The sequence below is a fragment of the Populus nigra genome, chromosome 13 (genome assembly GCF_951802175.1).
Source record: "Populus nigra chromosome 13, ddPopNigr1.1, whole genome shotgun sequence".
NCBI classification, from domain to species: domain Eukaryota; kingdom Viridiplantae; phylum Streptophyta; class Magnoliopsida; order Malpighiales; family Salicaceae; genus Populus; species Populus nigra.
The window spans coordinates 15,247,841-15,265,644 of NC_084864.1; the positions used below are offsets into that span (position 1 = coordinate 15,247,841).

Genomic DNA, 17,804 nt, shown 5'->3' on the forward strand with positions numbered 1-17,804 from the left:
GAACGAAATAATTTTAAGAAAACGTTCTCGTTTTCCTTTCTTAATTTTTTCACATGTATCTGTAAAATAATACGAACATTCTTGTTCCAATAATTGAGCTCTGAGATTTTCAGCAGGAAAACACGTTCTTACCACCCATTTTGGAGTTATAAATAATTATAAATCTAAATCCTCCTTTTCTTTTCCAAAAAGAAAAGAAAGAAAGAAAATACACTTTCAGATCGACTTTGGAAGCACCAATGTGCTTTCCTTTAATTCGGCACGACGCCCCACAAGCCTAATAATTGAGCTCTGAGATTTTAAGAAGGACAACACGTTCTTACCAACCCCGCTACACACTTTTTGGAGTTATAAATTAAAATCCTCCTTTTCTTCTTCAAAAAGAAAAGAAAGAAAAGTGAAATGATTCATAATCGACTCTGGAAACACCAATGTGCTTTCCTTTACCGGTCCTACGATTTTGCGTTTATTGACCATAAACTACTGCTCTCAGGTTGACTCATTGCTCTCTCTTCACTCCCTCACTATAATTAAACCCCACCACAAAGAACCCTTCTGATCACCATGTTTTACTCTTTTTAGCTCTTCCCTTACTTCTTCATCTCCAACTTCTTTGTTTACTGTTTGATCTCAACGTTTTCTCTGATCATATCTCTCTAAGCTATAGAAATGAAGGTGAGAATCAGCTCTCTCTGTCTCTCTCTCTCTCTATATATATATATATATTTTTTTTTTTTTTTCCTATTAGATATGGCTTGTATGCTTGCATGAATGAATCATGCGTCAAGTTTTCTTTTCTTTCTTTTTTCCTGTTGATTTACTTATTTTGATGAAACGCGTGCGTCTTTTACATAATTCATTGAGTTTTGTTGGCTTCAGTTTGATTTAGTCATTGTTTTAATGGGATTCCTTGGTATTGATTTTAAGTGATTACTGTTTCTTGATTATCTTGATATTGATTTATAACAAAATTCACATGATTATCTTGATTATTTTGTTGCAGAAAGCTGTGTTGAAAGTGGAGTTGCATGATGAGAAAGCCAAGAAAAAAGCCATGAAGATAGTCTCTGGTCTTTCAGGTATTGAATTTATTTATTGCTATATATATGGTCTTTAATTATCTAATAAATCAAGATCGATCAACGTTGGAAGTATTTATGATATTTGTTTTTTAAAAAAACTAGTGGTTTAATTTGTGCTTCAAATTTGCAGGGGTGGATTCAGTATCCATCGACATGAAGGACAAGAAGATGACAGTGATAGGGGGCATTGATCCAGTATGCATAGTGGCCAAACTGAGAAAGCTGTGTCACACAGAAAAAATTGCTTCTTTTTCATAATTCAGGGAGTTTTGGTAGCTCCAGTTTGATTTAGTTATTGTTTCTATGAGATTATTTGGTATTGATTTCAAGTGATTACTGTTTCTTGATCATCTTGATATTGATTCATAACAAAATTTACATGGACTTATATTGTTGCAGAAAGCTGTGTTGAAATTGGAGTTGCATGATGAGAAAGCCAAGAAAAAAGCCATGAAGATAGTCTCTGGTCTTTCAGGTATTGAATTTATTTATTGCTATATATATGGTCATTAATTATCTAATAAATCAAGATCGATCAACGTTGGAAGTATTTATGATATTTGTTTTTTTAAAAAAACTAGTGGTTTAATTAGTGATTCAAATTTGCAGGGGTGGATTCAGTATCCGTCGACATGAAGGACAAGAAGATGACAGTGTAGAGGATAATCAAAGTGCTTGTGTCATTTCTTAATTAATTTGATGTTAAAAACAAATATAATACATAGAGATGAAATAAGTGGAAAAAAATAATATGGCTTAGTGGTGGATTTGGGAAATTTGGGTGGTTATTAGAACTTCGTTAGTGATTACACTACAGCTGTACAAAAGTTGATGGTGTTGGGTTGTTTTATATTAATGAATTGTGGGTCTTATTTTGGTATTAATTAATGCATACCAATTTGATAGTGATTTTTTATTAATGGACATGTAAGGCATTATTTTGTTGCTATTCCAAGATAAAATTTTTTTTTAAAAAAAACATATTTCATTAAGAAGATAGAGTTATATAAAATAAATATCTCTAAAATAATTTTTTATATTTATTTTTTTAATTTTTTTATCCCGAAATAATAATTAATTAATTTTATGAAGCTGATATAAAAGCACGTTGTTTTTCTTTTGTAGTTGAACATGGGAAGTCATGTCATCTTTGAGTTTGGTATTTGTTGACACAGGATTTGAGAATACAATTACTACTTTGGTCACGGTTTTCGCCCACAAAAGGCCAATTTGTTCATGTGATGCAAATGATTGCAAGAAAAGTACAACGTTCAAAAAACTCATCCTCCAAGGAAATATGAAAACTAAAGTGGTGGATGGATGCAACATGATGAACATTGTGATGACTAATGTTGTGTGTGGCATGTGTTCTTGGACAAATTTCAAAAACTATCATGCAATTCTACTGTGTTTGTATGAAAAGGGCAAACCCTTTTCCACTCCAATGACTTTTGGTTTTCTCAACTATATATTAATGTTCTTCACTTTTTTCTCTCATGGAGTCTCCTTTCCTTTGTGAATTGTAAGAAAGTCACGTTTTCTTTTTAACACTTGTAGCATTTTTTTAAAAAAAAAATACCCCACAGTGTTTGAATATCACTTTAACATATGAATGAAAAATCAAACAAAATAACCATATAGCACGTAATTCAATAATAATAACTTGAAACTAAGAGATTTACTTTCCTTGTAATCTCAGGTTCGAGTCCTGTAGTTGCTAATATTGATGACTATTGTAGGCTTACTTGATTATTAATTTTAGAATCCGTAAAAATTAATCAAAATACATGCAGGTTAGCCCGGACATTTCAAGATAATAAAAAAATAAAAATCAAACAAAGTTATATAAAAAATCACCAGCAAGTGCTATAGGGATCAATGTTGCTGTGGAAGGGATAAGCATGTAAAGTGACTTGGAACGTGTTACTGACGTGGACCAAATAAACATGGTCTATCTGAAAACAAATCCGTTAAGAAGCTCGGATTATCAGACAAAAAGCCTGGCAAAAATCACGATTATGCCGTGGGAGGGATTAATTTTTTTTTAGGAGATTCTCCAAATAGTTTTTTTTAATGGAAAACCATTATGTCTTTCTTTGAATAGTTGGATCGTTCAAAATTAAACCAATATGATTTTGTTTTGCCTATTTTTTTTAATTTTTTTTCAGATTTTAACTAATTTTTCTTATTTAGCTTTAAAATCAAGACAAAAATAGAGTGAATGACATGTTTTTTGAAAAAAAGAAGTCAGACAATGCGAGCACCTGACCGTTTAAGAGGGCTTGCACATGGGCTTATTTTTTTTGAAAAATATAATTAGGGTGAATGACATGTTTTTTGAAAAAATCCATTTATTTATTAACAAGAAAAATATATATTTACTAAGCAAGAACTAACGATGTCCTGTGTATCAGCCAAAGTCACAGCCTACAAGTTTGAATCATTAATTTTTAAATCATTGCTAAAGTAGGGCAGGCAGGGAAGTTTCTTTGCATTGATTGGATCCCTCCAAAAACGTTAAAATCACGGAAGGCGAAGACTTGAAGTCTTCTAGCTCGATCTTCCAATTACTTGAGCCCTCAAAACTCTTCTGGAAATTCAGACCATGAGCTTATTGACATGGACTAGAGAGTTTTTCCACGAAAGAGTAGAGGCAGCCTTTGTTTAACAGTCAACAAACAAAGGAATGTCTCATTTAATGTATCCATAAAAAGAGGGATGGGAGGGAAGCTTTTCTTTTTTTTCTGAAAAAGCTTTTCTTTGTTTTCTTTTTTTTTTCATTAGTTTTTTTATATTTTTATTGTTTTTTTATTTTTAATTAATTTATTTAATTATCACACTTTTATGACACGACCTTGCAGTCAAACCCACTTAAACTTGAGTCGTGCAAGTTTAATGTTATTATTAATATTATAAAAAATACTTTTGGCTCAGGCGTTGTAACCTAACTTAAGACTCTTGGGTATAGCTTTGCAGAAAGATCTAACGCTTTTAGATCTTAGCTTTTTTTGATATTTTTTATACAAAAAAAATTTAACCCGCAGTATCGTGCCGGTCATGTAACTAGTTTGCCTTGATATTCCGTGGATTCTAATAATAAATTTGTAATTTTTCCCTTAAAAAAACACAAAGGGTACAATAGTTTTTATACTTAATTCATTTGTTATTCTAGAATTGTTTAGGGGTATTTTCGTCTTCTTTATTTTCCAACCAATTCACATCGAGTTAGCTCTTATGCGATTTAACTTCTTACAACTTTTTTGCATAGTAAAATCACTATAATACCCTTAAAAGCAAAACAACACTTAACTTGAGTCAAGTTGTTAATTTTTTTGAAAACAAATCTTAATCTTCAAAACATGATGTCATTACTCTATTGCCTTAAAAATCAAAACTTTTAAAGCTTGAGGGCTTATTTGTAATCTCATATTAATTTTTTCATTATAATCATTTGGTCTTATGGGCAATTTGGTATTTTAATTAATATTAATGTTAATTAAATAAAAGCTATTTCGTTTTTTCTTCAACTTCATCATTTAATGTTGAATTGATTGGGAAATAAACTTCATGGGTGATTTTTTGTGCTTTGTATAGGGTTATCACGGTATAAAGCAAACTTTTATTTTAGATTTAATGCTCAAAATTGAGAGCATCTATTTTTTTATCATATAATTAAGTAAAAATTATTTAAAAAAACATAGTTATTAAATATAATTGAGTCCATAAACCGAGTTGCGGGGTGATCAAGGTCATTTAATATGCTGTCATCTCAATACTTAAAAAAACATTTTCATTTTGATTTTTTTTATAAGCTAAACCCTAATTTTATAGGTCATTTAGCCATTTAGGTTGCCTTCAAACCCATGAAATCATCTGATTTATGTCGGGCCGACTCTAATGCAGTTTAATTAGAAACTTGTGCTAGGCATGGAGCCTAATTGAGAGGTTTTAAGATTTACCTGCTTACCTGAGTTTAATGACATTGCCAAAAAAAACCCTTACACTCTTAATATTCTTTTTTACATTTAAAATAATTTGGTTTGGCCTGCGGCGGTGCACAATCCAATGAACGAGTTATAAACTAAATTAGAGAAGAAAGTTTTTTTTTATAAATTAATGTAGTAAGTTTAGTTAAGGTACTTAGTTTTCTAGCGCGTGCTACGTTGTATATTGAATAAAAAAAATGTTGAAGGTCCAAGGAGCTATTTAACATTGTTATTAAACTCGACCCAACGATCAATCTTGAATTCTTCCGGCCAGACTCATTGCCTAATTCAATGGACTTGATGAGTCTTCAATAGATGTTTTTTAAAACAAATATCTTCTTGAATATTTATTATTTTTTAAAATTAACTCTATTAGTTTTAGTTAAAGGTATTAAATCTGATATGGTTTGATACCCAATCTAAACATGAAGTCACGGGTCAAATAAGTTAATTAAAGTTGATTCGGATCAATCCAAAACAACATCATTTCAATATATTTTAAAAAAACTCAAAACAACATCGTTTTGAATTTCTTTAAGGAAAAACTACATGAACATCATATAGTTTAGTCGTTTTTTCTCACCTTACCTTAATTCTTTAAAAAATTATAAAAAACATCATGAACTTTAAATATTCATAACACTTTACATGGCACCAAAAAAATCAACAAAAAAGATTTATTTATTTACAAGATTATCATTATATTTTATTTAATGACTAAGGAACCTTGGTGCGTTAAAATAACAGAAATTGCCACTAAACTACCATCTTTATTAACATCTCCTAATTAAACCAACTCAGTCTCCTCCATTAACCCAAACATTTCCTAATTACAGTGTCTCCATCTCTCACATAAATCTCAAACCACCATCTTCAATAACACACCCTTAATCTTTATCCAAGCCCATTTAATTTTTTATTTTCATCAAAACATCACAACCTATCTATCATAACTAGCCTCTTTTCCCATTATTCATATCGCAATCACAAAAACTCTTATAGACTTTCATATACACTCAGGCCTTAAAAGAAAAGTAATAATCTCCCTCACTAACAATCCAAAACAGCCTCCATCAAAACAAAAATCCAAAATCTTCAACATCACTTATTTTCTCATAACAATAAAAACAACAACATAGCCCCGCATAAGACACCTCATTAATAGCTCCCATATTATTTTCATTGATCGTAATCTATATTTTCTTTTTCTAACTAAGAACTCATTTGAAATTTCCATATACAACCACCTCCTTTCAACTTACAACAGTCACCTTCGACCACCGTAGTCTACATCATCCCTTCTCATCTCTCTCATATGAACAGGAGCCTGACAACCTACACAATCCGCATTGCAACAAGTTGATCACATCCCACATTATCACCATCAAAATCACACAAACATCACTTCACTTAAACAAAATCAAAGGGATATTTCTTCAAACTCCTTAAACCCTCGATCCTCAAGCAGCCTCTTAAAATCATACCTCTATTTCTCCAACAATTCTTCCTTAATTTTGGCATCTTTAGTTTGCGTGGTGGTGGAGTGGCAGAGATTAAGGCCAAAGTAAACGGAATTGAAGGCGAAAACAAGATCAGAAGAGAAGGTTTTGACTTCAAAATGGAGGTCAGTGGAGAATCATCAAGGTGAAGAGGGATGTCGATGTTTTATGAGGCTGAGTTGTGTGGTTTACTTATGAGGATGATGCATAAGAGATCAACAACATATTTTTTTAAACCCTAATAAATTATTTTAAGGTAGATTGTTCTTTTCATCTAAATTAAAAAATTGTGTTGATTAAGGATGTAAGCTGTAATTTTTGAAATAATAGAGGTAAAATGAAAAAATAATTATGCTAAAGTCTGACTAGGGTATGTTTCCTTTGTTTCTTTTTTTAAAAAAGTCAAACTAAATTTCAACTAGGCTGAGAGTTGACTCGCTTAGTTGATCAGGTCAAATCAAGTCAACTTTCACCCGATTTAATTTGAAACCTTGTCTAAATCATGAGCTAATTTGCAGGTTTATCGAGTTAATCCATAGTCTGGGTTGGTTTAATAATACTAGTTTTGGTACATGAAAAAGGGTTTTGCAAGACTTCCATTATCATCACGATCCACAAAAATTCTACTCTCTTTCTTGTGGGGGTGTATTTGGGAGAACGATTGAATAACACTTCTAAATTTTTTTGATTTTTTTACTTTAAATTAATATTTATGGTGCTTTTGAATTGTTTTGATGCGTTATTGTTAAAAATAAATTTTAAAAAATAAAAAATATATTATTTTAATATTTCCTTATATTTATTTTTTTAAATAAAAAGTTCTTTAAACAACTTCTTCGAGCATGCTCCAGAGTTAATAAATAAATAAAACTAAATCCTAGGATATCTTGCATTTTAGCTGCTTCTCGTTAAGTAATATTAAAGAAATAAATTAAGTTGACTTCAAGAAAGCTCCCCTACTGAAAGCGAAGACGTTTCCAGCACTGGAAACACCGGGGAGCTTTCCCTCTCCACCCATACAGTGTGTTCATTGACCATAGACTTCTGGTCCTGACGTGTGAGGTAGCCGCCACAGTTTTCTCTCCTTCACTATAAAATCTCGGCCCATGCCTCTTCAACTCAACAAGTCTATAATCTTTGCCTCCTCCTGTCTGAGTTCTTGACCTCAGACTTTCTTTAGTTGCTGTCTTTCATCTTCAATCTTCTCTGATCAGATCCCTCAAAGCTATAAAAATGATGGTGAGAATCAATTCTCTGTCTATATTCTCTGTTAATTAGTGCCTAGCTATGAGATTAAGATGCATGTCGCTCATGAAAGAATGAGTCAAGCTTTCTTTTCTTGATTTTCTTCTAGTTTCTTGATTATATAAGAGAATTTACATGAACTTATAATTTGTTGCAGAAAGCTGTGTTGAAATTGGATTTACACGATGACAAAGACAAGAAAAAGGCTATGCGTATAGTTTCTGGTCTTCCAGGTATTGAATTTTTTTTTTATGATCATTAAATTATAAATCAATAATATTATTGAAGTGTCTATGATTATTATTATTTTTTTTGTAAATTAAGTGTTTTGGGATGGAAATTTGCAGGGGTGGATTCAATATCCATGGACATGAAGGACAGGAAATTGACGGTGACTGGGGACATCGATGCAGTTTGCATAGTGGGCAAGTTGAGAAAGATTTGCCACACAGACATAATCTCAGTAGGACCAGCAAAAGAGCCCGAAAAGAAGAAAGAAGAGCCCAAGAAGGCAGAGCCGAAGAAGCCAGAAGACGATAAGAAAGATAAAGATGCTGTGGCTGAGTTGGTGAAGGCTTATCAGGCCTATAATCCTTATTTGACCACGCATTATCACGTTCGAAGTGTCGAGGAGGATCCTAATGCTTGTGTCATTTCTTAATTTTTTTGATTATATGCTTAAACAAGTCACTTCTGAAAGCATAATACACAATTTCATTAGGCTTCATTTAGTATGTTTGTTTGTTTGTTTTTGAAATATATATATATTAAATCCCATATGAGATTAAGTCCAATGCATTATATTGAAAATTAATTAAAATCATTCATCCCATGTCATAATTATTAAGTCCTGTATGAGATTTATCCGAGAGAATATGAGTTAAAAGGATTAACTTAATTTTAGAAAAATATATCAAAACATTAACATTCTATTATTTTTTATTAAAACATCTTATACCAAATCCCCAAGCACTACCTAACAAAAAATAGTGGACTGTGCAATTTTGAATATTTCTTTCCCAGATGACCTGCAATAAAAACTTTTCTCTCCCGCTCGTGGATGCATGTATAACCGAATCATATAAAATTATTATACAGTGAAAATGTTTTTTTTTTATAATAATATTCTTTAAACAAGCGAAGTGGAAATGCAAATATTTACTACTACTATTATTATTCTTTTGATTTCGTTTTGAAAATCCCTGTCCTTACTTTGGAGTAGGTTCTTATTAAATTAGAACATAAAATAAAGGGATTCTTGACCATACTGTTTACCTTAAAATATAACTGGGATTGACCATTTATTGAATTAATATCCAATTATTTAATACTAATTTTTTTTATCAAAATTTAAAAAATCCATTTATTTATTAACAAGAAAAATATATATTTACTAAGCAAGAACTAACGATGTCCTGTGTATCAGCCAAAGTCACAGCCTACAAGTTTGAATCATTAATTTTTAAATCATTGCTAAAGTAGGGCAGGCAGGGAAGTTTCTTTGCATTGATTGGATCCCTCCAAAAACGTTAAAATCACGGAAGGCGAAGACTTGAAGTCTTCTAGCTCGATCTTCCAATTACTTGAGCCCTCAAAACTCTTCTGGAAATTCAGACCATGAGCTTATTGACATGGACTAGAGAGTTTTTCCACGAAAGAGTAGAGGCAGCCTTTGTTTAACAGTCAACAAACAAAGGAATGTCTCATTTAATGTATCCATAAAAAGAGGGATGGGAGGGAAGCTTTTCTTTTTTTCAATGATATTCTAATTAAAAAAAAAACTAAAACATGTGAGAAAAGTACAATTTATTTGCCTTGATATACCGTGGATTCTAATAATAAATTTATAATTTTGCCCTTAAAAAAACACAAAAGGTATAATAATCTTTATACTTAGTTCATTTGTTATTCTAGAATTGTTTAGGGGTATTTTGGTCTTCTCTATTTTCCAACCAATTCACCTCGAGTTAGCTCTTATATGATTTAACTTTTTACAACTTTTTTCATAGTTAAATCACTATAATATCCTTAAAAGCAAAAAAACACTTAACTTAAGTCAAGTTGTTAATTTTTTTAAAAACAAATCTTACTCTTTAAAACAGGATGTCATTATTCTATTGCCTTAAAAATCAAAACTTTTAAAGCTTGATTTAAAGGGCTTATTTGTAATCTCATATTGATTTTTTCATTATAATCATTTGATCTTAGGGGCGATTTGGTATTTTAATTAATATTAATATTAATTAAATAAAAGCTATTTCGTTTTTTTCTTCAACTTCATCATTTAATGTTGAATTGATTGGAAAATAAATTTCATGGGTGATTTTATTCTGCTTTGTATAGGGTTATCATGATATAAAACAAACTTTTATTTTAGGTTTAATGCTTGAAATTAAGAGCATCTACTTTTTTAACATATAATTAAGTAAAAATTATTTAAAAAAACATAGTTATTAAACACAATTGAGTTCATAAATCGAGTTGCGGGATAACCAATGTCATTTAATATGCTGTCATCTCAATACTTAAAAAAAAACATTTTCATTTTGATGTTTTTTTTATAAGCTAAGCCCTAATTTTATAGGTCATTTAGCCATTTAGGTTGCCTTCAAACCTATGAAATCATCTAATTTATATCGGGCCGACTCTAATGCAGTTTAATTAGAAACTTGCGCTGGGTTAGGAGCCCAGTTGAGAGATTTTAAGATTTACCAGCTTACCTGAGTTTAATGACATTGCCAAAAAACCCCATACACTTTTAATATTCTTTTTTACATTTAAAATAATTTGGTTTGGCTCGCAGTGATGCACAAGCCAATGAACTAGTTACAAACTAAATTAGATAAGAAAGTTCTTTATAAATTAATGAAGTAAGTTTAGTTAAGGTAATTAGTTTTCTAGCGCGTGCTACGTTGTAGATTGAATAAAAAAAATGTTGAAGGTCCAAGAAGCTATTTAACATTGTTATTAAACTCGACCCAACGGTCAATCTTGAATTCTTCCGGCCTGACTCATTGCCTAATTCAATGGACTTGATGAGTCTTCAATAGATGTTTCTTAAAACAAATATCATCTTGAATATTTATTATTTTTTAAAATTAACTCTATTAATTTTAGTTAAAGGTATTAAATCTGATATGGTTCGATACCCATTCTAAACATGAAGTCATAGGTCAAATAAGTTAATTAAAGTTGATCCGGATCAATCCAAAACAACATCATTTCAATATATTTTAAAAAAACTTAAAACAACATCGTTTTGAATTTCTTTAAGAAAAAACTACATGAGCATCATATAGTTTAGTCGTTTTTTGCTCACCTCTCCTTAATTCTTTAAAAAATTATAGAAAACATCATGAACTTTAAATATTCATAACACTTTACATGGCATCAAAAAAATCAACAAAAAAGATTTATTTATTTACAAGATTGTCATTATATTTTATTTAATGACTAAGGAACCTTGGTGCATTAAAATAACAGAAATTGCCACTGAACTACCATCTTTATTAACATCTCCCAATTAAACCAACTCAGTCTCCTCCATTAACCCAAATATCTCCTAATTACAGTGTCTCCATCTCTCACACAAATCTCAAACCACCATCTTCAATAACACACCCTTAATTTTTATCCAAGCCCATTCAATTTTTCATTTTCATCAAAACATCACAACCTATCTATCATAACTAGCCTTTTTTCCCATTATTCATATCGCAATCACAAAAACCCTTATAAACTTTCATATACACTCAGGCCTTAAAAGAAAAGTAATAGTCTCCCTCACTAACAATCCAAAACAGCCTCCATCAAAACAAAAATCCAAAATCTTCAACATCACTTATTTTCTCATAACAACAAAGACAACAACATAACCCCTCACAAGACACCTCATTAATAGCTCCCATATTATTTTCATTGATCGAAATCTAAATTTTCTTTTTCTAACTAAGAACTCATTTGAAATTTCCATACACAACCATCTCTTTTCAACTTACAACAGTCACCTTCGACCACCGTAGTCTACATCATCCCTTCTCATCTCTCTCATATGAACAGGAGCCTGACAACCTACACAATCCTCATTGCAACAAGTTGATCACATCCCATATTATCACCATCAAAATCCCACAAACATCACTTCACTTAAACAAAATCAAAGGGGTATTTCTTCAAACTCCTCAAACCCTCGATCCTCAAGCAGCCTCTTAAAATCATACCTCTATTTCTCCAACAATTCTTCCTTAATTTTGGCATCTTTAGTTTGCATGGTGGTGGAGTGGCAGAGATTAAGGCCAAAGTAAACGGAATTGAAGGCGAAAACAAGATCGGAAGAGAAGGTTTTGACTTTAAAATGGAGGTCAGTGGAGAATCATCAAGGTGAAGAGGGAGGTCGATGTTTTATAAAGTCGAGTTGTGTGGTTTATTTATGAGGATGATGTATAAGAGATGACCAACATATTTTTTTCAAACCCTAATAAATTATTTTAAGGTAGTTTGTTCTTTTCATCTAAATTGAAAAATTGTGTTGATTCATGATGTAAACTATGATTTTTTAAATAAGTGAAAAAAAATAACTAAACTAAAGCATGACTAGGGTAGTTTTCCTCTCTGTTTTTTTTTAAGAAAAATTCAAACTAAATTTCAACTAGGCTGGGAGTTGACTCTCTTGGTTGATTAGGTCACACCTAGTCAACTTCCAACCGATTTAATTTGAAACCCTACCTACATCATGAGCTAGTTTGATAAGTTTATCGAGTTGATCTACATTCTAGATTCGTCTATTAATACTAGTTTTGGTACATGAAAAAGGGTTTTGCGAGACTTTCATTATCATGACGATCCACAAAAATTCTACTCTCTTTCTTGTGAGGGTGTATTTGAGAGTACGGTTGAATAATGCTTCTAAATTATTTTGAATTGTTTTATTTTAAATTAATATTTTTAGTGCTTTTAAATTGTTTTGATGCACTTTGTTAAAAATAAATTTAAAAAATAAAAAATATTATTTTAATATTTTTTCAAATAAATTTGTTTTTAAAAACACCTTCTGCTCCGAAGTTAATAAATAAATAAAACTAAATCCTAGGATATCTTGCATTTTAGCTGCTTCTCGTTAAGTAATAATAAAGAAATAAATTAAGTTTGTTTCAGCAGTACTGGAAACACCGGGGAGCTTTCCCTTTCCGCCCATACAGTGTGTTCATTGACCATAGACTTCTGGTCCTGACGTGTGAGGTAGCCGCCACAGTTTTCTCTCCTTCACTATAAAATCTCGGCCCATGCCTCTTCAACTCAACAAGTCTATAATCTTTGCCTCCTCCTGTCTGAGTTCTTGACCTCAGACTTTCTTTAGTTGCTGTCTTTCATCTTCAATCTTCTCTGATCAGATCCCTCAAAGCTATAAAAATGATGGTGAGAATCAATTCTCTGTCTATATTCTCTGTTAATTAGTGCCTAGCTATGAGATTAAGATGCATGTCGCTCATGAAAGAATGAGTCAAGCTTTCTTTTCTTGCTTTTCTTCTAGTTTCTTGATTATATAAGAGAATTTACATGAACTTATAATTTGTTGCAGAAAGCTGTGTTGAAATTGGATTTACACGATGACAAAGACAAGAAAAAGGCTATGCGTATAGTTTCTGGTCTTCCAGGTATTGATTTTTTTTTTATGATCATTAAATTATAAATCAATAATATTATTGAAGTGTCTATGATTATTATTATTTTTTTTGTAAATTAAGTGTTTTGGGATGGAAATTTGCAGGGGTGGATTCAATATCCATGGACATGAAGGACAGGAAATTGACGGTGACTGGGGACATCGATGCAGTTTGCATAGTGGGCAAGTTGAGAAAGATTTGCCACACAGACATAATCTCAGTAGGACCAGCAAAAGAGCCCGAAAAGAAGAAAGAAGAGCCCAAGAAGGCAGAGCCGAAGAAGCCAGAAGACGATAAGAAAGATAAAGATGCTGTGGCTGAGTTGGTGAAGGCTTATCAGGCCTATAATCCTTATTTGACCACGCATTATCACGTTCGAAGTGTCGAGGAGGATCCTAATGCTTGTGTCATTTCTTAATTTTTTTGATTATATGCTTAAACAAGTCACTTCTGAAAGCATAATACACAATTTCATTAGGCTTCATTTAGTATGTTTGTTTGTTTGTTTTTGAAATATATATATATTAAATCCCATATGAGATTAAGTCCAATGCATTATATTGAAAATTAATTAAAATCATTCATCCCATGTCATAATTATTAAGTCCTGTATGAGATTTATCCGAGAGATTTGAGTAACTAAATTTTTAAAAAATATATTAAAATATTATCATTTTATTACTTTTTTATTAGAAATCAACGGATTTTCAACCAAATTAATTAAATTTTAAATCAATTAAGATTCTTCATAAAGTCACACCAGATGAATTTTTTTTTATTAATTATAAAACTCGATTGAAAATACATTCTAAATCAATCAATTTCCAAATTAATTTGATAAACCGGTTCGGTTTTCGTAACCATACAACTTTAAAAACTCCATCACAATAAAAAAGCTAGTGAATATTGTTACGACAAACCTTTCAACTTTAAAAACTCCAACAAACAACCAGTCGATCATAACTTCTATGACAGCCACAATATCCCCAGTGGTCTAAAGGCCCCCATCACAGAACAATAATATTGGCCTTTCCTAATCTCCAGAGGCTCCACCAAGTAAGAGAAAAAAACATGCTTCATCTGTCATCTCTCCGTGGCTACCTTCCAAGAATCTCCTCCACCACTACAGTCATGAACTGGGGATAGCAACCACCATCTCAGGCCTGTCAACCACGAATCTTGAGATGCCATACCACCCCTTGCATTTATAACTTACGGTTTCAGAAACTAATTCTTTTATCGATCAATTTCATGCTCTCTTTTAGTTTACTTTGTTTTTAGAAAAATTAAAAGAGAAGTAGATAAAATGAGAAAATTGATGAGGAAAACAAACTACTAAATTGAAGATCATAAACACAAGCTAAGGATTGTTTAATTATTTCTTACACTAAATGAATTAATAAATTAGTTTTAATAAACTCCAACGGTTTTTATTTTTATTTTTATAATAATCAATACAATGAATTCAAAGAAAAAAAATACTGGAAATAAGTCCAATTTCCTGTAATTTTTCTTTATCAATACGAATTAATTCCACTGCTTTGTGTTTTATAACTCAAATTCCGTTACGTATTTTATTTATGCATGCTTATCTTTAAAAGGGCAAGAAGAACAAGTGGGTGTTAGGAATATAGGAACGTTGACAGATCATCGAAGACCAGCTGCATATAATCGCCCCTTGTATTCAATCCAACAGTGAAATAACACAATTATTATTTTATGGAAACATGACGAAGAAACTATATCTTAAGACAAAAACGAGGTAGCTAGCCAAGACTTATTCCTCATCTTTCCGGTTGCGAGCGCCCGCCATTCTTACAAGAGGTTATTTGTTGTCTTCGAGATAAACTCATATGTCTTGTTAGAAGACATGTCAATCACAAAATGAGGAATGGAAACAAGAAACATAAGCTTAATTAGAAGACTATATAAATTAATTAAGCAGTTGAAGAATTAGGATTTTAAAATTGTGGAAAATATGTTCTCAATAATACAGTTTAAAATACCTTACCATTTAAGAAGTTATGTGACTCTTTATATCAAAGATTCAAAATCATCTTAAATCTGAATTTCTTCTGCCTGTAATAGTCTCCCTATTTAAAAACTTATTGCAGTGAAAATGAAATTTCATATTAAACAATAATATAAAATTATTTCTAAAATTTTATCAAATAATTTAAGTTTTTAGATTGAGATACACTATTAAAAAATTGATGAATAACAATAAAAACAATGGCAAAAAATATTTCATCCATAATTTTTTATGGAATTTTCTTGTTATTGATTTTTGATATAAATAGTAATGAAATATGTTTAGTTGATAATTTCTGATGAAATTGCTAATATAATAACAAAAATTTTAAAATAACAAAAATTTCAATAAAAAATTAACACATCAGCATTTCCCGACAAAATAGTCAATTTACATAATTAAATAAATTAAAACCTGATAGTTCATAAAATAAATAAAAAAACCCAACCGTTATCTCTCACCCCACTTTCTTCTTCTTTTTCTTCATGCAAAATAATAATAATAATAAAGCAGCCCCTCCCTTGTTTTGTTTAATTAAATTCAGCCACAATCCTTGTAAACCCAGCCACTCTAAGGCAGAATTTAGCACTATGATTGAAAAGTATTTTAAAAATTTTAAAAATTTTTATTTCTTTTTTTTATTTTAAATTAATATGTTTTTTTTTATTTTTAGATCATTTTGATGTATTGTTATAAAAAATAATTTATAAAAAATAAAAAAATTATTATTTTAATATGTTTTAGAATAAAAAATACTTTGAAAATCAACCATAACCATACTTCTAAACATCTTCCAGACCCTCACCACCAGTGACCTCAATCTATGTTCAATTTCTTGTGAAGCTTCATATTATATATTAAGTAAGACCATATTTGTTTTCTGAAAAGTGGTTTTTGGTTTTCCAAACTTTTCCATGTTTGTTTGTCATTAGAAAAGTTGGTTAATGAAAAACACTTTTCAATCAAAGAAAAAAATTTATTTTTTATATTAACTCCGGTCCTCATTTTTATAATTGTTATTTTTTTTTCCTTATCATTTTTTTATTGAAATTTTTTATCTATAAAATTTGATGCTCTTTCTTTTGATTTTTATTTATTTTATTTGAAATAATTTATGAAATGTTAATTATTATTATTTTAATTTTTTCATCTTTTATTTTTTTATTTTTTAGATTTGATCTCTATTATTTTGATTATTATTTATTTTATTTGAGATAATTTATGAAATTAATTTTTTTCAATTTCATTCTCTCTCAACTTTTTAATTTGTAAGATTTGTTCCTCATTATTTTAATAAACTTGAGAAAAATAAAACATTAATAAGTTATTTTCCAGTTTATTTTTCATGACATAACCAAATACTAGAAAGTGTTTTCCAACTTATTTTCCATTACTCTACCAAACATCGGAAAATATTTTCCCCGAATTCACTTTTCTTGAAATTCACTTTAAAAAAAAAAACTATTTTCCTGCAAACAAACGGGGCCTTAGACTAAATTCTAAACTAAATGATTCCCCAATCAATTTTATAAACCGGTTCGGTTTCGTAACCATACCGAGTAATCCATGACAATAAAAGGCTAGGGAATATTGTGACGACAAACCTTTCAACTTTAAAAACTCCGACAAACAACCAGTCAATAATAACTTCTATGATAGCTACAATATCCCCAGTGGTCTAAAGGCCCCATCACAGTACAATGATTTGGCCTTTCCTAATCTCCAGAGGCTCCACCAAGTCAGAGAAAAAAACATACCTTATCTGTCATCTCTCCATGGCTACCTTTCAAGAATCTCCTCCACCACTACAGTCATGAACTGGGGATAGCAACCACCCTCTCATGCCTGTCAACCACGAATCTTGAGATGCCATGCCACCCCTTGCATTTATAATTTAGAAAAATCAAAAGAGAAGTAAATAAAATGAGAAAATCTGATGAGGAAAATAAACTACTAAATTGAAGACCATAAACACAAGTTAAGGATTGTTTGATTATTTATATCAAGAATTCATCGAGAGAGAGTTAGCTTAATTTGACTAATTTTTTTCAAAAACAAAGCCATGAAATCAAGGACGGACTATTTTCTGGTTTTTGACTGAGTTAGAACGACCCAATTGTTTCTTTATTTTTTTTTTAAATTAGAACCGGTCCCATCTCAAGACAGTTGTTGAGTTTTAAATTATTATACTGTGCAAACCGAGTTTTATAATTAGAGTTTAATGAGTTAAGGAAGCAACCGATCTGAGTTGACTGGACCCCCCGTCTCCATCCCCGGAGCAAATGCTTTTATAAAGC

At 30.7% G+C, this 17,804-nt stretch overlaps 2 protein-coding genes and 1 long non-coding RNA gene across 3 annotated transcripts; all 3 read left to right on the top strand.

The window, feature by feature from the left end:
• Positions 1–397: 397 nt before the first annotated feature.
• Positions 398–1,966, top strand: LOC133670717 (uncharacterized). The gene is made up of 4 exons (XR_009834152.1): positions 398–675; positions 1,004–1,079; positions 1,213–1,557; positions 1,692–1,966. It is a non-coding gene; the product is annotated as an uncharacterized LOC133670717 (long non-coding RNA).
• A 5,683-nt stretch (positions 1,967–7,649) lies between these two features.
• LOC133671060 (heavy metal-associated isoprenylated plant protein 39-like) lies at positions 7,650–8,539 on the top strand. Its single transcript, XM_062091684.1, has 3 exons — positions 7,650–7,806; positions 7,970–8,045; positions 8,160–8,539. The coding sequence occupies exons 1-3, from the start codon at positions 7,801–7,803 to the stop codon at positions 8,471–8,473; spliced, it is 396 nt and encodes a 131-aa protein (XP_061947668.1). The 5' UTR covers positions 7,650–7,800; the 3' UTR covers positions 8,474–8,539.
• A 4,503-nt stretch (positions 8,540–13,042) lies between these two features.
• LOC133671063 (heavy metal-associated isoprenylated plant protein 39-like) lies at positions 13,043–13,959 on the top strand. The gene is made up of 3 exons (XM_062091688.1): positions 13,043–13,227; positions 13,391–13,466; positions 13,580–13,959. The coding sequence occupies exons 1-3, from the start codon at positions 13,222–13,224 to the stop codon at positions 13,891–13,893; spliced, it is 396 nt and encodes a 131-aa protein (XP_061947672.1). The 5' UTR covers positions 13,043–13,221; the 3' UTR covers positions 13,894–13,959.
• Positions 13,960–17,804: the final 3,845 nt, after the last annotated feature.

Excerpts from the sequence above, each read along its gene's own strand:
- LOC133671060 (XM_062091684.1), top strand. Across the intron at positions 8,046-8,159 it reads TATAGTTTCTGGTCTTCCAG|GGGTGGATTCAATATCCATG; the intron begins GTATTGAATTTT and ends GGAAATTTGCAG.
- LOC133671063 (XM_062091688.1), top strand. Across the intron at positions 13,467-13,579 it reads TATAGTTTCTGGTCTTCCAG|GGGTGGATTCAATATCCATG; the intron begins GTATTGATTTTT and ends GGAAATTTGCAG.